Raw genomic sequence first — 23,720 nt, forward strand, 5'->3', positions numbered from 1 at the left:
GGGGGGGGGGGGGGGGGGGGGGGGGGTGAGGGGCATATTCATAGACTTGAGGGAGGAATCATTACTTTTTATCTTCTTTTTCTTTCTGTTCTGCTTATTTATGTATTTAATTGTCTTTGTGTGTGACCAAGCTGAAATGTCAGAGCTAGGACTTTCATCTCAGCTCCATTGGGTCCTCATTGCGCTACTGTTAGCACCTCTGGCTCACAAAGTACTTAACCTAGGCTCTGTGAACTCTTAAAAAATATCTTAAATTATATTTCAGTGTAACTGATTTCCTTTGTAATCTCATGTTTTTTTCTTATTCATTTAAAAACATGATTCTGAGACACAGTTCATAGGCACCATCAGCCTACCATGGCAGTCCATGGAGTCCATGGCAGGCATGAAGAAGGTCAAAAACATCTGTCTTCACAGGAGGCCCTTGTTCATTTAGAGTTCTCTCATTTCCCTGCAACCAAGTTTAGCTCTAGTGAGAGCCTCTGTTTTTGTTTTTGTTTTTTTTAAACACTGAGCCCCAGTGTTCCTTGTGTTTTTCATAAGTTTTCCTTTGCCACCAGAATAGAGCACTTTAGATTTTAGGGTTACTTACCTACAGTGAATCAATACTAGAGCTCCCCCAACATAGAATCCATATTATTGGCTCAGTAGACTCCTTGTCTCTAAAAGACCATGTTGTAATTGAGAAAGCTGAGTCTATTCACAGAGATCCCATTCACCTTACTACATTGGATTGGTAAAGTTCTAGATCTCAAGGAACTGAAGCACAGTTCCGTCTTCTGTTGCTAACCAGTAGATTTATTGATAACATACAAACTACCAGTTACACATGCAGACCCACACATGCGCAGTGTACCAGGATGTATGTGCTGTGTACCTTTCAGTGCCCTAGGCATCTCTTAAAGACTATGAATGGTGTTTGTCCAAAGAGATCATTGTGGGTGCACAGGGAGCTCACCAACCAACTTAGATTTAAAAAAACAAATGTCCAGAAGATGGAAGCAAGGCCGGGTAGCAAAGGTGAATAGAAGGGTGTGGCAGTCCACGTAAAACTATCTTCAGGGACAGTAAGCCCAAAATGAGCTGAGGCTAACCAGGGGAACCAAGGACATCTAGAAGGATGTTTTTAGCTTTATTGTGAAGAGGAGAAGAATCAAAGAAGAGAGAGGACCTTTGCTCAGTGTATGGGACCTTTGCTTGGTTGTAGAGGAGGCTGAACTACTCATTTCTCATTTTATATGTTTTCTCTGCATGGGAGAGTATCCTTTACACTAGACAGAACAGAAATGATGACAGGGAAGTTGATACCCAAGATACGTAAAGAGCTGTTACGTAAGAGGTGGTATTCGAAAGGTCAGAGAAAATGAGAAAGGTACCACAAGATTGGAGAAGGACAGATGTCCTGATTTAAAAAAAAAAATAGGGAGGAGAGGAGGAAACAGTTTTCAAGCTCAAGGCCAGTGAACTTGCCTTGGATTCCTGGGAAAATTCTAGTATAGATCATTAAAGAGATGGTTGGCAAACATCTAGAAAGAAAAGCAGTGAAGAGCAGCCATTAAAAGTTCAGTGTCAGTGGGGCAGGGGGTCTCCAGCAGAATGCACTAGGGTTCTGTGCTTGGCCCTGTACTGTTCTACATTTTTTTTTAAAACAGTAATTCACATAAAGGCATACATTAGTGTGCTCCTGCAGGTGACACAGAAGTGGGAAGGAAACCTAACAAAGTGGATGACAGAGTGAGTATGTAAAATGTCTTGGCAGGGTAGAGTGCTGAGCTGAATCTAACAAAGTGGAACTCGTTTAGGGATAAATGGGGGGAAAAATATTTTAGCTTTTACAAGTATAAGATAGAAGAGGCATGAGTAAAGAGCAGCTTTTCTGAAAAGGACCTGGAGGTAGTTTAGAGCTAGATTTGAGAACCATCAGTGTAGAGAAAATAATTGAATCCATAGGAGCTCATGAGATCAGCAAGTACAATAGCATAGAAAGAGAAGAGAAGGCGGCCTAGGACAAAGCCTTGGAGGACTCCCACTGTAAGGCATGATACGGATGAAGATCCCACAAAGGGGACCAAGAAGGAATAGTTATTAGACAGGAGCAGAATCAAGAGAAATTCATACAGAAAACCTGGAGAGAGGAGAATATTAAGTTGAAGAGGGTAATTGGCAATGCCAAGAGTTTCAGGAGAGTCGAGAAGGATGAGGATTGAGAAAAAGGCCATTAGATTTGGCAGTTCATGTGGTAACTTTGAAGAGAGCAGGTTCATTCGAGTTTGGAAACCAGGCTATACCAAGATAGAGGGTGAGAGGAGAGGGAGCAGAGTCTGCTTTCTCAAGGAGTTTAGCCACAGAAGGGAAGAGAACTGAATTGATAACAGGGATAGACGGATCATGTGAGGGTTTTGAGCATGGAGGAGAGGTGGGCAGTAGGGAAGCAGCCACTAGACAGGGACAGATTGAAGATAAGCCAAAAAATGGGGGTTATAGAGAGAGGGCAGTCTGCTGGAGAAGACTGAATGGAATGGAATCGCTTGAATATTCAGAGGGATTATCCTTGACAAGGAGAAAGGCCATCTCTTTTTATGTGAGGGGTAAAGAAGGTAATAGTGGGGAAAGACATTTGGTGGTGTGAGAAGAGAACACTCAGTGAATGGCCTTAATTTTTTCAGTGAAGTATGAGGCAAGGTTCTTAACAGAGAGTCAGGGGAGGAGGATCCATGCTAAGTTTGAGGAGGGATGAGAAGGTTTGGAAGAGCCATGGTGGAGGATGGGATAATGAGTTAATGAGGGAAATGGAAACAATTTGCTTCGCAGCAGTGAGGGCCCAGCTGAAGTTACCTAACATAAATTTGTAGTGGACCCAGTTCATTTTTTCAAGTTTTATTCAGCACTATGGATATATGAAGGCAGCAGATGTAGAGATGATCAGGGCTGAGGCTTGGCAGGGCAAGATTGGCAATGAAAGATTATGATTAAAGAATTAAATAGTGAAATAAGGGGTCACAGGACTCAGGTTGCTGGGAAATACATGTAAACAGAGAAGGGGTATATGTGTGTGTGTAACTTGAAGTGAAAGGAATTAGTACCAACAACCAGAAAAGGCTTCCTTTAGGAGACAGTGTAGCGTCTGGACCTTGAAAGAGAAGTACGGAGGGGACACCAAGCAGCCTTGGGGGCCACCTGAGCAAACAGAAGGAAGTGGGAGATGGAGCACCAAGTTCTGGGAATAGCAAGGAGGCCAGTTTGGAACATAGACTATGTAGAGAATACTAGGATTAGAATATTATGCAATAAGCCTGGGAAGTTGGATTTTGAGAAAATGCTGAGCTGAGGAGTTTGTATTTTATCCGAGAGGTAATGGAGAGCCACTGAAGTTACTTGGAGAGAATTGTGACATAGGCAGACTTATGCTATAGAAAGACCATTGTGGCAGCTCCATGAATGGATAAATTGGAAGAGGAGTGGGAGGGACCATAAGCAAGGACTTCAAGTTGGAGACTGTTGTAATAATCTAAGTGAAAAGTGAGGTGAGCCTGAACAAGGCAATGAATTCCATTTTTGAAATATTTATTTTGAGATACTTATGGGAGATTTAGTTGAAGAGGTAGGTATATGTGTGTGTGTGTGTGTGTGTGTGTGTGTGTGTGTGTGTGTGTGTCAGAGAGAGAGAGAGAGAGAGAGTCATCTTTGATGAGATAATTAAATCTTCGGTATCTGATGAGATCACCAAGAGAGAAGATGTAGAGAGAGAAAAGCCCCCAGAACAGAGTCATACCAACAGTTAAGGGGCAGAGCATAGATCAGCATCCTAGTAGGAAATCACTTAATATATATTTTCATTGTTTTCTGGGAAAGCAGGGAAGTGATACATTTTTACATAGAGTTCCCACCCAAAATAGTAAGTTTGAAAGTTGTTATGCATAAGTGGTCAACCAGAATAACAAATTTCCCAAGTATATGGTACAACTGATGTGGTAATAAAAAGTTGACTGCACAACATTAATACCAGCATTTTGTAGTTGATTAATGGGTTTCCAGTGAAGTGCCAATGTATCGTTGGTTGAGATTTTTATACAAGCCAGTTTTTATTCTGTTCCAAGTAGTCCTTGAGAGTCTCTTGTATGTATGCATTGCAGATTTGCACATCCATTAGTACCATTAAAAAAATTAATAGCAATCCATGCTGGTGATGAGTTGTCATTTTTGTATGTAAAAGATAGCATCTTTTCTTTTCTTTTTTTTTGAAGTGAAGTTTCAACTGTTTTATAGAGTGATTTGGGGCCAAAATTTTACTGATGCTTTGCAAATGAAGCTTGAGCCATGTTTGTCAAGGCTAATTGAGCTCTTATTGCTGGTGAAATTCTTCAGTGGAATTATAGCATACCTATCGTTTCATTTTTAAAAATATGCTCACGTTAATGGGACTGTGTTTTCAATAGAACCATTTATTTTAATTGATTTTTAAAGGTAAGTAATGAGTTCATTCCATTGTGACATTCTTGTACTTCTTTAAAAGACTCATTATTTGAGGAAATTCCATAAGGAATGATTTGTGATGCATAGAAATACATTTGCCTATCTGTGTGTTCACAATAAAGTTGCATCTTAATTGGAAGTGAGAATATACTATTGAGGTAGATCGTATTATGGTCCAGCTCATCATTAGGTGTTTTATTTTATATTTAGTAGGTTTTTTTTTTAAGTGCTACCAGGTTGATTATTATTTAATAGATAACTAATTCCATAAGAATTTATTTTGAAATTAAAGGACTAGTATACTTTACACCTTACTGTCTTTAAAATGCAAAATTAATGAATACTATAACTGTAGTGACTAAATTATTCAAATTGATTTTATAACAGCTAGTCAGATCTCTTCTGCATTGTAATTGTTGGGCTTGTTTGACATTCATTGTGTAAAAAGGCTTGTGTCATACTGAATAGAGCAGTTGCTAATGGGAAAAGGAATTAGAACCTTTGATGTTTCGTTTCCTACTTTCAGTTTCTTATTGCAGCATCAGTATTTTCTTTTTCTAGAAGCTATCTCTGCCCTTTATGGAAATCTTGATTTTCAAGGATAAACACATTTTTTGTTGTTAAGAAATTCAAGGTGGTTCAAATGATTATGGCTAATTTTTTCCCTCATGTTTTGTAAATTGTAGCTTCCATAATCTGTAAACTGTAGAGCAGACTGTTATGCTTTTAGGAAATGAAATTACTGCCAGTATTAAGTTTATTATTAATTTATGAATTAATAGTAATCTATGCCAGATACTCTCTTTGGACATTAGTTAGAATTTTTTGCTGATTTGAGGAGTATTTGGCCTTATCTGTTGACTGGAGATGAAGTCGGGATAGGGGGAAGGGGAAAAGAGGAAAAAGGCCTGCCGTTGACTGGATTTCAACAGAATTAATAGGTATACAATTTAAAATGTTTAAATGTATTTATAGTTTTTAAATTGTTTATATTTCCTTGCAACTTTAATACATTTATCTGTAACTTGTAGCACAAATGCAGCTCCCGCTACAGTGAGAAGTTTGTGCTGCAGCTGGAGGAGGAGTTGGTCCAAGCAAGGCTGAACGAAGCTGAATCTCAGTGCGCCCTAAAGGAGATGCAGGATAAAGTCCTCGATATTGAAAGGGTAATCATACTAATGTGCAAATGAACACTGTTACTATCATATCACATTCTAATACAGCACTTCACAGTTTTGAAAGTACCTTCCCCAAAATAATCCTGCAAGTTCATTCAGATGAAGCCGAAAATTTCACAGTACTAGGAATGGAGAAGACATTTAATTAGTGAATGAATAAAACTTAATTTTAGGGATTTTACCTATTAGAATGGGTCCTGAGAGAAGGAAACTAGAAAATGACTCTTGGAAGATCCCCTATTACCCTCTGTAATTTCATCAGGTCATGGGGTTTTAGTAAATCATAACAATGTCATTTTATTGCTTTTTGTTCATTTAGAATGTGTACTCTACCAATTTTGAAAGGATATGAGGCGCCTTACAACCTTAAACACCGTGCAAAATGGGCCAGTTGGGGGGTAGAAAACAGCACAGAGGCTATCTAAAGAGGAATAAAGAGATGAGGTCTTGCCAGAGACTTGAGAGAAACTAAATACCATTTGAGCCCTAAATTGAGCTCTCGATGTCTTAGCAACTAAAGCGAAATGGAAAAAGTCCACTGGGTTTTACATAGTTGCTATTCTATTTCCAAAGAAAACCTGGAAATATCTCTGTGGTTTGATCTGTTGTGTATTCATTGCCATGTGGAGTAGTTTATCATCAATTACAACAAGACAAAAATTGCTACGTGTGACAGATACTCCCCAATATTTAAAAAGCCGACCTTAAATAACAAAAACTCTAACAAATCCAACAATGCATTAAGCTGCTTGGTAATGGGTTTTCTTACTGACTTATTTTTGGGGCACTGATAGCCATGTGTTTTTGTGAAACTAGGTGTTCCACGGGGGCCATACTAGTGTACATATATGGATTGAAGCAGGTATCTGGTGATACCTTTACCAAAAAGTGTTTCATCCTTTCTTCCATTTTTTCCTTTGGTTGTGAAATGCTAATTGTGCGATGCTGTTTTTGCATCAGTTTTGAAGATTCTTCAGAACCAAATTTGGTGCTTACTTTGAATAATTAGCTTACAATGAATGGCACAACATTTGAGTCTATCAGATACTTATGCAAGTACGTCAGATCCAAAGTTTTTTCAAGAGAAAAAAAAAATCATCTCCATCTGTAGTGTCACATAGCCTCCTAGTTGTCCTGAATGAAGTTGAGAGGCCCATGAGGCTAATTCGTGCCCAGCCAAGGATCCTTCAGGGACAGTTGAACTTGGGGTATCAAATGAGTGCTGGCTTTGGAATCAGAGGACCTCGGTTCAAATCTTGTTCCTGCTAGTTACTGCTTGGGTGACTTTGTTCAAGTCTCTTAGCCCCTTGAGCCTCCGGTTCCTCAATTGAAAGATGAGAGGGTTGGACTGGAATACCCTGAGGTCCTGTCCAACTCTAAATCTATAAACACTGTGCAGTTGGTCAGCCAGCCTTTAAATAGAACACACTGAAAATAGAAAGAATAGAACATCCCACTGTCTTTGCTGTTGCATTTTGAAAAATATTTGACTTGATAGAACAATGTGTAGACTTAAAGGTTTTCTTCTTAGGCAGCTAGGTGACACAATGCATAGATTGCTGGACCTGGAGTCAGGAAGACCGGAGTTCAAATCTAGCCTCAGACACTAGGTAGCCTCAGTTTCCTCATCTGTAAAATGAGGATAATAATAGCACCTACCTCTTGGAGTTATTGTGAGGATCAAATATGATAATAATTGTAAAGTGCTTGGCAGTACCTGGCAAATAACAAGTCCTATATAAATGCTAGTTATCATTATCATTATTATCATCATCATTATTATTATTATTATTATTATTATTATTATTATTTAGTGTCTCCTATCCTTAATTTAAACTTATAAAAGATTCTGCAATAGCTAGAATTATGGAGATAATTTTATTTAATAATCAATGAGTATTAAGACAGTAATGGAAAGAAAGAACTGTATTTACTTAAAGTGTTTGCCACCATCTTGGAAGATGTCCTGTTCAGAGACCAAACAGGGGCATTCTTTATCAGTGCTCTTGTTTTGCAAGTGCTCCTGTCCAAAGATGATATTGGAATGATTTCACTGAGCCCCCAAGACTATGAAGGTTTCTCCCTGAAATCTATGATGATTCAAAAGGCAGTCTGCCTATCTGTATTTGCAGACTAAAGTGAATAAAAAACTCCTATTACTCAGTTGACCCACGGGATATATTTGTGTATGTCTGTAGGAAGATGGGGTGGAGAGGGAGAAAGGAGGGAGTTAAGAAAGAGGAGGAGAGGGAGGGAGGGAGGGAAACAGAAGGAAAACAGGAAGAGAAAAGGGGAAGGATGGGAGGAAAAAGAGACTGAAATGAGAGAGACAGTGTGAGTGAGCTGGGTCCAGAGTGAGTAATAGGAGGAAATTTTGCCAAGTTACATTTGACAGATCGTAGAGTATTTTCATTCATGCCAAATTGATTGGTGCCACAAAAGCCTGTCACTTTAATGGAGTGGTATTTTCTTGGTAATACAATGCAGCTATGATTCATGAGTGCCATGATCATAGAAATTAAATGAAAGTTGAAAGTAACTCAAGGACACATTATAGGTTAAGTGGACTACAGCATATTACTAGTCATCACTTGTTCACAAGTGGAGTAAAAAATACCAGGGACATGAATATGGAAAAGGAGATGGGCTCGTCATCATTCAGTCAACACGTCCTTCCTAAGGGCCTCGTGTAGGCTTGATACTGCTGGTTGCATCAAGCCCTAGAACATTTCAGAACTCCTGGAAGAGATCCATAGCCATTCAAAAGAATTTTGTCCAGATTTAGGATTGATTACCACAGCTGCTAGTGAGCCTTTTCCCCAAAATATTACTTTATATTTACTTGGTATATATTTGTATATATTTTCCATTTTTATGTGCATATGTTATTTCCTCTGATAGAAGGTAAGCATCTAGAGGGCAAGGACCATTCCATTTCTTTCTTTGTATCCCATAGTGGCATTTAAATAAATGCATCTTGATTGTTAGGTTGATTCATTCATTCTTCCCCCCCCCATGAGGAAATTGGGGCCCAGAGAGATGAAGGACTTTGCCCAGTGTCGCACAGGAAGTGTTCGGGTTGGAATTCAACCCAGCTCCTCTCACTCCAAACCCAGCGCTCTTTCAGCTGTATCATAGTGCCTCAGTCCTATTGATGATAGTATAAAATATTGAATATCGAAATGAATTGTAGGGAAAATGACCACTTGAGCTATTTATCCTCAGCTCATGACAAAGGGCTGATTATTAAATAATCAATAATGGAATCACAGCCTTATGAAATTTGAAACCAGATTTGAAATCTTTACATATGAGCCCACCCAGAATTTAATTATTGACTGTAAAAAAAAGCTTTAGATTTGGTAGAGCAAAAATGAAGTCTGTCTTATGATTATGTGTTTCCTAAACACATGTCAAAATTATGTAAGATCCTAGAGTGTTATAACAAGAGAACCTTGTTCAAAGCTCTGATTATTAATATCATGCAAAACATAAAACAGACGTGTTTTTGCCACCATCATAGAGAGTGTTCGGCACAAAGTTCACATTGAGGAAGGACTGTGTACAGATGATGAAGTCCTCACCATGCTTCTGATTAGTGACAAGATCTTACCAGTTACATTAAGTCCTGGGTAATTGTAGGGCCTTGGGAAAGACCCATGACACCTCAGTAGAATTCCCTCAACCAGGAAAAACCAAGTTGATGAAGAATGTCTATTATTTAGACTATGACAATCAACAAGGTGGCCAGCTTAATGTAATCAGCATACCTTGAGACAGACCCTGTAAACAGATAATGAGCTTGGCCCTGAGTTCAGCAGGACAAGTCAACACTAAGACACCTGAAGGCATCTTCATCACAGATTGGGGAGTATAGGTTGTAAGAGTGGATGTGACCAATTCCATTTTGTTCTAATTCTCCATTTGCTGTGTCTGACCCTGGCATGAACTTCGGGCTCAGTTTACAACAGCTCTTTTCCTTCAGTGTCTTATTTCTACCTGTAATTACTCCAAGGACTTTTTGCTCCTCATCTTTGTATCACGTCACAAGCAAAGTATGTTCCTTTTTAACTCATGTGACTAGTTGAATTTTAGCAAGTAGTACATAGGGGCAGCTAGGTGACGCAGTAGATAGAGCACTGACCCTGGAATCAGGAGGTCCTTAGTTCAAATCTGGCCTCAGACATACTCTCACTAGCTGTGTGACTCTGGGCAAGTCATTTAACCCCAATTGCCTCGCCCAAAAAAAAAAAAAAGAATGCATTAATGTACCTGTTTGCTGAGTTCAAATCCAGCCTCAGACACTTGACACTTAGTAGCTGTGTGACCCTGGGCAAGTCATTTAACCCCAATTAATTCACCAAAAAAGCAAAAAAAAAAAAAAAACCCAACAAAAACAAGTAGTACACATTCCTTCTTTATCTCTTGTAAGGAGTGATATATATTTCCTTTAACAAATATACCTTTCTTACATCACCAGCTACTTTGTAACAAGCAGCCATCTCCTTTTTTCTGATGTAACGAAATATATATGCATATATATGTATATGTACACATGCACACATATACGAAGGAATGACGAGCTAATGTGTAAGAGATAACACATTCCCATCCACTTGCTGGTGGACTGTCTCACTCTGAGAAATGAGGTTGCAGTGCCACCATCTTTCTTACAGCAGGTTTTCTGGCAGTGGCTGGTCAGCAAACTCCACAAGCGCTCATGTGACGTAGGCGATGGACAGAGGAGAGGGCGGTGCATTTTTTCTCAAGAATTAAAGATTATAAAGTAAAATAATGACAGACGGTAATACAGCAAATAAAAGCGCTCACCTGGAAGTCGGGAAGACCTGGTTCAAGTCTCACCTGTGAGTCACACTGCTTCTGTGACCCTGAGCAAAGCACTCACCCTCTTGTTGTCCCAGGAAACTCTCTTAAGATTATATGTTGCAGAGCAGTTCTTCCTCTGCACTGGCAGGGAGTTTGCTTACAGGGAATTTCCCATACCAATGAAATCACAGGTGCAGGTGAAAACAAAATAAACCAAGCTTGGGGTCTGCTGCAAGTAACTCTTGGGTAGGTAGTCCATTAGTTCTTTAGGTTTTATTTTCTTTTCTTGTTTCAGAGAAACAATTCCTTGCCTGATGAGAATAATATTGCAAGTCTTCAGGAGGAATTGATCGCGGTGAAACTGAGAGAAGCAGAAGCTTTGATGGGTTTGAAAGAGCTTAGGCAGCAGGTGAAGGACCTGGAAGAACATTGGCAGGTGGGTGGCACTTCCTTCCTTGTGCGCGCAAGGGTGGCAGTGCACAGCCGTCCAGACTGTGGGCCTTGTTTGGGCCTGGGGGCCAGGGGTGAGGGAAGGTTGGGGAGGGTAGATAGCACCTACAGAACTCAAAATGAACTTGGTCAGATGAAGGCATTTCAGAATGGGATCCCTCCTCTGCCCTTCGAAACCAAGAAATCTAATTACCTTGTATTTATAACTTTCTAAAGAATTCCTTTCTAATGCACTCCAATACACTTTATACTTATATGGCATCCAGTGCTGGCCAGCATCACGCATCCAGCAGAGGCGTGGTGTGGTACACATTTCATATGGCCCTTGCTTAAAATTGATTGATCCTAGAATGATAATACCTGAAGGGTTAAATCTTGTTAGGATAAGTATTTTTTCCACCACGAAGTTTTTTTTTTTTTAATTATACAATGAAATAATCTTGAACTTATTTGAACAATGTTTTATTCATTGAAATTTTTGTTTAACTTGGACAGTCTGTTGTCTTGAGCAAACTCGGACAAGCTTTCTGCTTGTTTGGAGCACTTGTATGTGTTGTATTGCCTTTCTTCCTGGAATTGTGAGACTCATAATGTTGGGTGTTTTAGCGCCATCTAGTTCGAACTACTGGGAGATGGAAAGACCCACCCAGGAAGAACGCCGTGAGTGAATTACAAGATGAACTGATGACCATTAGGCTAAGAGAGGCTGAGACTCAAGCAGAGATAAAAGAAATGAGACAAAGGATGATGGAAATGGAAACACAGGTATGCTGGGAAAACCAGGGCTTAATCAAAGTTACAAGTGAAGGATGTTCATGTAGCAGACCAGATAGATGCTTTGTACAGGTGGTGTTTTCTCCAAGGCTCTGATGGTTGGTCATCTAGGCTGTAACATTTACAGTTACCAAAGGTCAGCCACACCGTCACACTATTTGTCATATTAAAAATACTAGGCAGAAGATCCTGCTTCTCTCCAAATAAGACCAAGTTTAAGGTAACTTGACTTAGTTACTATAATGGTACAGTACATTTGGATAAGAGGGTCTTTTAGAAGTATTTTTGTTTTTATGTTGCGTATTGGAGTGTAGAGCCACCTTTCAGGAATAGGTTCTACCGTGAAGGGGATTTTGATTTTCACAATTGTTTTTCTTCAGTCAGCAGGGGGCACCCTTAAACCAGGTAATTATTCTGCATGTTGGCACTTGTGAAAAGCTGGTTTTCACATTTGTTCCATCTTGGAAATAAAGGGCTCCTTGGATGGGACCTCTGTGTCATAAGAGCTTATCCAGTGAAGGCTGTCCTAGACTTGGGTTAGGAACAGAAAGCTATCCCAGAACACGTTGATTACCTGGAGAGACACACGCCAGGCTTGTGGCTGGACAGGGGTATCATGCTGGTGTTGGGCATGCTGCCACGTGGTTTTCCTCTTGGTTCTGGGAGTTGCTGGGCCTCCCTCACTGACAGAAGATGCTCTTTGTGCAGCTTTTCACTGTCAGGTCGCCATCTTACCCTCTACAGTAGATCATGTGAGTTTTTTTAAGGCCAGGGTTCTGGAGAGGGGACCGTGACAGGCTGCTCTCAGGAGTGTGAGCCCAGAAGGAAGGTGTGTCAAGTGACAGGAGTGCTGGAAGGGAAAGGTCCTTGTCCTGGAGCAGGCTCTCCAGGGGGTGGGGAGAGCGAGATCTTCCACTCGTCAGTTCCTTCCTTTTCTCAGAGCTCAGGCTTCAACAGATACTTTATTGCCTCTGCCAGTGTGGCTCTTGTCCTCATTGGTGGGAAAGAAAAGAGGAAGCTTGCTCCCTGAAGTCACTTAGAAGAATTTGTATTTGTGTGATGCTTTACAGTGTCCTATCAGGCTTGAGGGATCTGTTTTTGAAATGAAGTAATATGCAAACCTTAGTGCTTGTTAATTATTAGGCTATGTGCACATTAATTACAATATGTGTTTTAAGAAGGGGGCATTGTGTATCTTTGAAAGTTCAAATTTGGTTATTGCAGAAATGGGTACTAAGCTAAAATGTCGGTTTAAAATCTCTTACCTCCAGTACTTTCATAGTTAAATATTAGATTTATAGTCAGACTAGAATTTTTTACTCTCTTTCAAGGTTCTATTTTTAAACTTTTTTCATAAAATTTTCAAGTATGTATTAAGTGCAGTTGGCATATGAATGGTACAAAAATTTTGTAAAGCCTTGCATAGTAAAATAGGTAAGTACAGAATGAATGTGTCAAAGCTTTTCAGTATTTCATGTCTCACTTCTGTCTTGCTTTTATATTTTTTTAAATTGTTAGAACCAAATCAATAGCAACCATTTAAGAAGGGCAGAGCAGGAGGTGAGCAGCCTGCAGGGGAAGGTACAGTGTCTTTCTGCAGAGAACAGAGACTTACTCGCCAAGTTAAGTGAAGCAAGGCGCAGGCAAGCAGAGACGGAATACAAGGTAAAGGGTGGGTCACCCTCGCACTGATTTGGGACCCTACTTCTCTTCTCCTGTCCAGAGCGGGGTGGGATGTGCCCAGAGAGGCTGTCCCTGCAGCAGTTCAGCTTCAGGCTTCAGTGTCACTGACTCTATTCTATTCTATTCCTTTGGTGTTCTCTCAGTACGCTAGGGCTCCTTACTGTCCTTCAGAGGCTACATAGTGAAACAGGGGAGCAAGGACTAGGAAGTCCTGAATTCCCTTTGGCCCCGTGACCCTGGATAAGTCCCTTGACCTATCAGCACCCCAGGCAACTCTCCTAAGACTTTTAGGTTGTGGAGCAAATACTGATTTACTTGGTAAGGGGACTTTTCTCACTATGCTAAATAAATCACAGGTCTGGGCACCCCACCCCCTAACTCTTCATTTAGACTGCAGCCAAGCAAAAAAGGCCTTGAAATCCAAATAATTATTCTCTTTCCAAGGAGTAGGAGCCAGAATGAACAAATCTTGAAATAGGTCCCACTGCTTTGCCACAGAAATGATGGGATCTGCTCTCAGCATGGAGTAGAAATCAGAGATGAGTTAAGCAGGGAGCGGAGGATGGGTGTGAAGGAATAAAAAGGCATTTTTGAGTATTTGCTGCACATACAACCGTGCTAAGGTGTGGGGGCATAAGGACAACCCAGAGCCGTCTGGAAGCAAGGCTCTGGTGGTGAGGGGTGCTCCCATCTCCAGGTGCCTGAGTAAATTAGGTGTTCTCCATATACCCGAAGCCAGACCTTAAATCATCACTAATACTTAGATTGAAATGTTAAGAACGTTAAGAGCAGGTAGATTCAAATCTATAAAAATAAGCACACTCAAAAACTAGAGCTGTTGGCTTCTGCGTTATCCATCTCTGCATTAGCGCTGATGGACAGTTATTTGCTCTCTCTGTTCTTTTGTTTTTGGTCTCAGTTAACAAGGAACTTGAGCATCGTCAGATGAATTAGAAAAATAACATCAAAGTGAAGATTTAAAAAGGATTTAAGTCACAAGTCTTTACATCCACACAATTGATTAGGAACTGGTGAAATACAAGGTGCCTTTGTATCTGTTGTTAGTTGATTAAAAGAACGTTTAACTTAGTAGAACAAAAAATATCCTAAAAGATCCTGTTTAAACAGAAGGCGTACCAGGCATATGTGAAGATCATTTAAGATTCCTTGATACATACAAATCCAGAAATAACTCTGTCCCTTGGTCCTCTGAGAGTCACTTTAATTGAGGCATAAAACAAAAGCATATGTTCACCATAGGGGAGCCAGTACCATTGAAGTTGTCTTTCTGCAAAATCCAAATAGAGGAATGATTTCTTCCTAGGGTGCTTAGAGTCTCCAGGTACTCCTGGACGTTGTCCTGATTGCATCAAGTCCCAGAATCCTTATAGGACCCTTCTTTATGAAGTCTAATGTCACTCGAAATTGTCTAACTATCTACATAGGAAAACTCAAATAGATGAAAGATGCCTGGTGCTCAAATTATGAAATGAAATTTTATGGGCAGTTCTTTGAATTAGTTTATTAGTATAAATGCCTTAAAGGACGCTGATGCTGACAGCGACTTGAACCAGAGCTGATGAGGAGGAAGAGATCGGGCTGGGTTCTCTTCAGGCAGCAAGGGCAGGGCTTTCAGGGATCACAAGGCACCCCTATCCAAAAGCCCATTTTTCAGAGTTGGTATTCTCCAGGTGACACTTGATGGCTGCAAAGCCCAGATCAACACAATCTCAGAAGAATCAGAATGGCAGGTGTCGAAAATGCCAGTCCTGAGAGGGTAAAAGCTAATGGTACCATTTCACCCAGAGTGACAAGACCTAAGAGTGAGTGGGAGCAGGAATGGAGATGAGCAACCCTGGAAGCAGCAACAGGAGCTACCATGGCGGGGGGGGGGGGGGGGGCGCTGTCCACCTGTTGCACTGGCTTCTGGGGAAAATTCAGTGACGTGCGTTAGGAGAATCCTAGTGAGAGGATATGTGGAAGGAGTTGGGATACCAGATGAGGCAGGATTGCTGTGCTATGGCCTATCCCAGTGGAGATCTTAGCTCCAGTCCCTCAAGTTAGTTATCAGTCAGTACTTGTTTTAGGAGCATCTCAACTAGGGGTTCTTAACCTGAGATCCATGACCTTGTTTTAAAATATTTTGATAGCTGTATTTTAATATAATTGGTTTCCTTGGTAAGCCTATGTATTTTATTTGATGCATTTAAAAACATGATTCTGAGAATGGGTCCATAGGCCTCACCTCCAGGGCCCCCATGATCCAAAAAAGTTTAAAAACCCCTACATTTGAACATGGACTAGCCCCGAATTAAATAGGATAAAGATACTCAACTGGATCATAGAACTTTCAGTATTGCCAAGGCACTCCCACACCATGCCAATGAATCCTCAATTTTTAAACCTCAATCTTTTCCCAGTAATTTTGTATAGCTAAAAATCTGGCAAAGTAGCCCAGCCTCAGAAGAATCAGTATTGCTCTTTGGGTCACTAGCAATCAGTGAGTCAGTCAGTCACTAAGCATTTAATAGACACCTATGATGTTCTTGGCACTTTTGTAAACTCTGGGGATACACATCCAGTAAATGAAACATTCCCACTTTCAAGGAGCCTATATTCCAGAAAGATACATGGTAAGTGTGATACTATATAGCATATTACTGACAAAAACTTGGGCTAAGTAGGTGTGAAACATACTGTCACTGCCAAAGGAAACCTTTACTAGACTTGTAGTGACCAGTGAGTAGTAATTGTGCCTCACACATAGCAGGTGCTTAATAAATGCTTGTTAGCTTGCCATTTTTGAGTGCTGCATTGGTATAAAAAATTAAAAGAACCCCCAGAAAGTATCTAGCAAGTTGGGTGTGTCCTCTATGAGGAATCTATGGAAAGATCATTGTATCTACAAGAATCACTACAGTGAGAAAGTGTGGGGGGATGGGGGCATCCACATAGATAAGATTGTAGTTCATTGAAGTGCGTCATGCATTTGTTGTCATTCAGTCATTTCAGTCCAATTCTCCACGAGCCCATTTGGAGTTTTCTTGGCAAAGATAGTGGAGTGGTTTGCCATTTCCTTCTCTAGATCATTTTACTCAGCTAGTAAGTGTCTAAGATTAAATTTGAACTCAGGAAGATTGGCCCAGTACCCTATTACTATCTGTGTGTGACCCTGGCAAGTCACTTAATCCTGTGTTGGCCTCAGTTTCCTCATCTGTAAAAGTAAGTGTGTGAGATTGGATTTGAACTCATGAAGATGAGTCCTCTGATCCCAAACCTGGTGCTCGATCCACTGCATCACCTACCTACATCATGCATAGACCTTGAGTAATAAAACCAAAACTCGGAAGAAAATGCCTTTAATTATTCCGTAGTGATTTTTAAAACGTCATTCCTACTCCCCATCAATTTGTTACATTCTGTCTTGGCCATATTCTAAAAGACCCCCAGATGAACCAGTGCTTTTGCACAAACACTAAATAGACATGACCTTTCAGCCAGACTTTTATCATGTGGAGGATGTGGGGGTAAGGTGGGGAGACCAGACCTGTGGTTCCATTGGAATGGTAAACTCCTGATGAGAAATCTTCCTTCACTTCAACCCAGATCAGTTGCCTGCTCTGTAGCCAAGTCTTAGCGTGGGAGCTCTTCAGCTGGGGACCTTCAGCTTGTACTTTTAATATTTTGAAGACTATATATCCTTGTAGTAGATTTCCTTTGTAATCCCACATATTTATGCATTTAAAAACATGGCCAAGAAAGGCTTTACAAAGTGCCTGCCCATGAGGTGGCGCACACAACACGAGGAGGAGCCCCCACCTGAGAATTGAAGTGTCAGAGTCCCCAGTCTAGTGAAAGCACGTGGCTTCTCGGCCGAGCCACGCTGCTGCTTCTCGTGCCGTTGTCATTTCAGCCGGCATTTGTAAATGAGTGTGAAAACCCATCTGAGCACAGGACAGAAACTTCAAGAACTTCAAAATGGATTTGCATACTTTTACTCAACTTTTTTGTTTTTGTTAAACTACGATTTCATTCATTGTAGTGACCTCCGCTAATACATAGGCCGTTGTTCTGTCACTTATATCTTCTAGCAGAGATGAGAAGGTAAGTGAAGGCCCGTGGTCACACAGCTAGTATATATGTCAGGGCTAAGCGTTAAAATCCAGCTATTCCAGACTCTGATAAATACAAATAAATATTCTGTAAATTCCATAATTTGTTGGGTAATCTCTGCATGTCTACACCAGAACAAAAACTTTTCTTTCATCTTTTTTCTCATTTGGCTTTCTCCAAAAAAAAAAAAATTTTTTTTTTAAGAAAGGAAGAAAGTTTTGTGATGTGAAAGTAATTCATTTATTTTTCTGAAGTCTCTAAAGATATGATAGTGAACATATGTAAGCCCTAAAGTGGATTACCGAGGGCAGTGGAATTTTTTAAAAATAGGTTAAATATTAATTTTTCCAGGCCTGGTTTAGTTGCAGTCCTGCTTAGAAATAGGGGAGGGAAGGATGACCCTTAGCTATTCCTTCCAACTTTATTGTTCTGTGATGAGAAAATAACAGACTTTCAGCGGTGTGTATAAAGGTGTAATTCTATTAACTAGTGCTGGTGACATTGCAAACGCATTGGGGGAGCAGCTAGGTGGTGCAGTGGATAGAGCACTGGCCCTAGATTCAGGAGGACCTGAGTTCAGATGAGGCCTCAGACACATAATACTTACTAGCTGTATATCCCTGGGCAAGTCACTTAACCCCCATTGCCCAACCAAAAAAACAAAGACATTGCAAACCCACGTGAAGTTAACAGGGCTCATCAGGGTCACTAAAAGCCAGAGATGAAATTACATCCTTGTAAATATGTAGAACTGCTACAATTCCAGTGACAGAAATCTGTATGGAAGGCTGAAATTTGGACACACAGAAGAGTAGCTTTTTGGTAAATAACTTACCTCGTTTTTCCCCAAACAATTATTAAATGAAGTTATATCCGTTTAATTTATGTGACTTCACTGGGTCTCTTGCTGCTCTGGCTTTAACTTTTATCCATTTGATTTTAAACCTTATATTTGGGTAGGATTTTGCAGTTTTCAGAATAGGTGTGTAAAATCTCTTATGGCCCTCAGAGTAGCCCTCGCTGCTAAGAGGCTGGTGGCATTTATCCCAATGTTAGAGCCCTTACTCAAACATTGGAAATTAACAGACTGTAGCTTGTCATTATTTATGCGATGAATCTGTGAAATCTCTTCTAGGTGATGATTCTAATGCACTCCCAGAGCCTTAAAGGAGGATGTATTAATTAGGCCCTTGCAGTCAGTGTAATGATTTCTGTGACTCTCTGAGAGTTGCCTTTGCATCACATGCCGAAGTGAGGCAAATGCCACCTCAGCTTTGTTTTTTAATGAGCTGTTAATCTTAGATAGTTAAGTGTTTTGCGTGGCATATCGTGGTATAGCCATAGAGTGTTTCTTTGTTCTAACACTTCAGTCAATCAGTATCTAGCACTTACTAGAACCAAGAACCTTGTTAGACCCTAAGAATACAAATAAAAGGAAGACAGCAGCAGACCCTGCTTGCAAAGAGCTTGTGTTCTGATTGGGAATAGCAGGGACGGGTACACCAATATGTAGAGACTGAGAATGAAGAGAATCAATACAGTGGTAAATGAGCAGGAAAGCACCACAGCTGAGGAGTCAGGAACAGTAGTGCTGGAGCTTTCGCTGTTTTAACATCATGGAATTCTGGGACAACTTGGACAGTCCGTCATTAATGACTGGAGTCAACAATATGTTAGAATAATTTTTGAAATCATCCTGTCTTCATGCAAAATATGACTCACTTTATATAAATGCATATTAGATTGTAACAGTAAATTCGGTGGGTAAACATGAAGCCCTGAGAATTTTAAAATTATTCTTCATCATCACATAAAGTGCAAAAAGCAAGGAACTTTCTGTTTTAAGATTCTGCCAATTTTTACCAAAACTGTGTTTGGAAAATCACTTTGTTAAGGAAAAAACATTATGCAAGGAGTAACTAAAATAGAATATTAAGTCTTTGAATTTAAAGAATGATTTTCATCACAATTGTTAATCTGAAGCTGACACGCTTTTTTTGGTTCTGAAATTTATACAGGGAAATCCATTTTAATTTATACTTGAGTCGGTTCATGAAATGAAAGACATTCTTTAAGTGCTAGTCTATACCTAATTAGGCATCTATCATATATATGTAAATTTAGAGATGTGGTCTTTTAATTCTCCAAGGTTACAATTTTACAAAGACAGGCAAAAATATAAAAAATGAACTAGCCTTTAGGGGGAAAAATTCCAAACATGAGGGTACTTAACTATTTTATTATGATAAGAGCATTCTGTTGACTTGGAGATTTATGATGGATCCTCCGCACTTAGTATAAAATTAGGATTGTAGCTCTTCCAGTGAGAGGCTTAATAGGGTTTGAACGGCAGGGTCTCACTAGAGTGTCTCTAGACAGTAAATGCCTTGACCTGTTAACATTAATAACCTCATTTGTTTTATACATGGATTAATCAAAATTGTCTATCTAGGAGTCTTTTTTGACCACGTAGATAAACTTTACTCCCTTATGAATCACTAAATTGTGTAAAGAACATGAGAACTCTTAGTGCAGGACTGCAAATTTAAAGGTCCTTTCGGGGTGATGAGCTGTGAGAGAATTCTTTTGTCTTGGCATGTTATGTTATATAGGCTATAATGTAAAAGCTTTTTCAAAATTATATTTCTAATTTTCACTGGTTTAATCCACAGTAGCAAAAACTGTTCTTGTTTCAAGGGACTGGGGTTGGGGTTAGGGGACTTTTCTAATTTTCACCTCATTACCTATCACCAGCACCACTATCATAGATGTTATTATTTGAAGGGCAAGAGGATGGTACAAAATGAGTTGGCCACTGATTCTGTAGCTTGACTGACTGCTCCAGCTTCAAATGCAACCATGGAGAACTGTATCAAGACAAATATCAAAATTTATTTAAGGGCATAAATGTGACTGTTTAGATATAATACCATGACACATGAAGACATTTTAGTTCCCTAGATAGTGTCCTATCTCTTTTCCTTAGCAATGCAACATTTTTTATGCTTTCTGAATTTAGAACAGATTTAAGACAGAGAAATGTGTACATTTTTCATTGCTTTCTCCCCCTGCACAGAATAAAGAGGAAGTAATGGCAGTGCGTCTCCGAGAAGCAGACAGCATCGCTGCTGTGGCTGAACTGCGGCAGCACATCGCTGAACTGGAGATTCAGGTACCCCGTGCGAGAGAGAAGCTGCTTTTCAGTGTAGCAGGAGGGGGCTTGCCCTTTTCTCCTGTGTCCTTGAACCTTTCCTGTCCTTACCTCACTGTTCTCCCTAGCAGACCAGTGGTGGTGCTCTTCTCCTACCTTACTATGTGAGAAATTCAAGACAACTAATGAAGTTGTTTAACTGAAGAAAATAGAGAGTGCGTAATCATGATGCACCTACCACTCTTGATTCTTTTGACTGCTGATGTTGACCATAGACTTCTTTGTTACCGTAAAGCAGGGTTGGATGTAAAGTTCTTCATCTGGGGAAAGTTACTGTATTTGTTATCTGACCCTGTTTTATCCTAAGGCCAGTTAGGTGGCATAGTAGAGAGAACCCTGGTCCTGGAGACAGGAAACCCTGCTTTCAGATCTTGCTTCAGATCCTTACTAGCTGTGTGACCTTGGGCAAGTCACTTAACCTCTGTCTGCCTCAGTTTCCTCATCTGTAAAATGGGGATAATAGCACCCACCTCTCAGGGTTGTTGTGAGGATCGAATGAGAAAATATTTGTAAAGCACTTAGGACAGAGCCTGGCATATAATAGGCACTTGATAAATGCTTGTTCCCTTCCCTGAAGAAAGAATTTCCTTCCCCTTGGCTATCCAGTGCTACTGTGATCCATATCTTAGTGTTGTTACAGAGAAATCCCCCACAGAACTGTTGTATGCTGAGCTTTGTGTTTTATGGTCCTTTGGCTAAACCATCTACTTTTCCAGGAAGTAGGACAAGCACATACTCTTTGACTTCCTATTTTCAAAAGGTCATAAATGTGTTCTTCTCTCTCTCTTTTTTTCTAGTCTGCACAAAGTCTAATCTATCTCCCATTTCTATTTAGTATAAAACTCTCTTTCCATCCAAAATCCTCCTTTTGTATTTAAATCAAATCTCAATACTGTTCCCTTTGTAAAAATGAATCCTGTACTTCAGAATTCAGTAGGCTTTTATTGCTCAATTAACACATTATTTCCTTATCTTTAATCTAGATTATATTAAAACTAGGACCCTTTTATGATTTGAAAAGACTATAAAAGTATAATTCTGTATTTATTTAGAATACTTTTCATGAAGCATCACATTGTTCGATGTAGCATCAGTGGCATCATGCTTGACCATGAAGAGTGTTCAAATTCTTATGAAATGCCTTTTTCTTTTTTTAAGGCAATTGGGGGTTAAGTGACTTGCCCAGGGTCACACAGCTAGTAAGTGTCTGAGGCCAGATTTGAACTCAGGTCCTCCTGAATCCAGGGCTGGTGTTTGTGAAATGCTTTTCTTTAACTATCACTGTTGTCCTTAGATAATAGAAAAATTGGCTATGAGTTTGTGACATCCTTTCACATTTTCCTTTATATATCCTACCAGTAGAAAAATCAAATCAGAGTTTTAAATGAAACATCTGTGATTGTAACATAATTTTGGTAAATACTTACTGGAGAGTATCAAGTGGTATAAAGTGGTTTGAAAACCTTAAAGAGCTATTTAAAGTTAATTGTCATTATTTTATAAAAAAAAAGAGTAAGAAAATTTACAGCACTGATTTGCTGTTATTCTATCAGTGCTATTACTTACTGATATGGCACAGTGCAAAAAGTTTCAGAATGATTGAGCTTTTTGTTATTGTGCAGTGATCAACCAAGTCCATGACACAGTCTTTCTCTTACTTAATTTTGTTAGGTTTTTAACGTGCTTTTCTTGGACTGAGGCATTCTTTCCACTGATAACAAAATGTTCTTTATTCTTTGTCTCAGAAATAGTTCAGTATGTCCGTTTAAGTTCCTCCAGGGGGAGAACTTGTCTTCAGTCAAGGATTTATGTGTTTTGAATCTCAGTAGACCCTTGCTCTTCTGATATTTAACAACTGAGTACACATTGAGGAAGAAAGAAATTGCTTTACTGGTCTGTACTTTCTCTCCATTTAAAAGCTTTGTTTGCAGTGTGCTTTTGAACATAGCCTTTAAAATGAAGCTTGCAAACAATTGGGATTTATTGGCGGACTTCTGTAAAAACTTGATTTCTCTAAGGATATAACAAAGGAGGCAGAATCATTCATAGTTCTAACACCCCAAAGTATGCTTGTTTGGAGATAAAATCTTGGTAATGTTAGTGGCTCCTTGGTGAACTTGGAGAGTGTCAGTGGAGTGCAAAGAAACCTGGCCTGAAAATTTGAAGATCAGGGCTACAACCTCACCCCTTTGCCTTGTGGCCTCATTAGTCATATCACTAGGGGGAAGTCATCTTCCTTCTCAGCCCCAGGTACCACACTGAAATATGGGTAATGATACTTGCAATACTTATTCAGAGATAGGAAAGCACTTTGTAAACCTTAATATGCTATATAAATATGAGTTATTATTATTCCTGGTTAGATTACTTTCACATAGCTGTGTTCTATAATATGGTACTGCACTTTACATTTATGTCTCATTTATTTGGCATCATTAGGTAATGAGGTTTTCCACATAAGTGAATTTTGAAAGTAATGTTCATTCCTTTTAATAGCTAAAACTGCTTGCTTTAAAATGCTAGTTATCTTGATGAAAATTATTCTAAAATATACTACATAGTTCTTTGCCTTCTTAAACCTACTAAAAGAACCCTGAGTACAGGATGTCTGTGTTTTAGTCTTGGTTTACCAGTAACTAAAATGTCCATGGAGGTTCAAACATAGACCATTTACTGATCCCATGATAATTTGATGGAAGCAAGACACTGATTACATTTCTGTTGTTAATAGTAATAAGTAAAAGTCAGTTAAAGTAGTTAATCTGTTGATCATTTGTTCTTTTGATGTGACTCTTTAAAATAAAGGATGTATAAATTGGTTTATTAGCTCGCTTTCACCACCAAAGTCCCAGGAGTAATTGTCTACATTGACTGCCTACACTTCTTTACACTTCTCATTCCCTTGCAGTCTGACTTCCAGCCCCACCACTCAACAGTAGCTGCTTTGTCAGATGTTACCACCTATCTCTTCAGTGCTAAATCCAATGACCTTTTCTCAGTCCTGATCCTCC

The 23,720-nt window shown here is 39.6% G+C and overlaps 1 protein-coding gene across 11 annotated transcripts in view; it reads left to right on the forward strand.

Annotated features, from left to right (window-relative positions):
* EVI5 (ecotropic viral integration site 5) overlaps window positions 1-23,720 on the forward strand; it is a 202,321-nt gene that overhangs the window by 118,552 nt on the left and 60,049 nt on the right. For all 11 annotated transcript variants that reach the window (XR_003566956.1, XM_027838001.1, XM_027838000.1 and 8 more), the window contains 5 exons: window positions 5,505-5,639; window positions 10,774-10,914; window positions 11,535-11,693; window positions 13,221-13,367; window positions 20,575-20,670. Coding sequence is in view for 10 of the 11 variants with exons in the window: in XM_027838001.1 (XP_027693802.1) it covers window positions 5,505-5,639; window positions 10,774-10,914; window positions 11,535-11,693; window positions 13,221-13,367; window positions 20,575-20,670 (678 nt within the window). In the remaining variant the exon portion in view is untranslated. The remainder of the gene's footprint in view (window positions 1-5,504; window positions 5,640-10,773; window positions 10,915-11,534; window positions 11,694-13,220; window positions 13,368-20,574; window positions 20,671-23,720) is intronic.

This window comes from Vombatus ursinus, unplaced genomic scaffold (assembly GCF_900497805.2).
Source record: "Vombatus ursinus unplaced genomic scaffold, bare-nosed wombat genome assembly UNPS02014825.1, whole genome shotgun sequence".
Lineage (NCBI taxonomy): Eukaryota > Metazoa > Chordata > Mammalia > Diprotodontia > Vombatidae > Vombatus > Vombatus ursinus.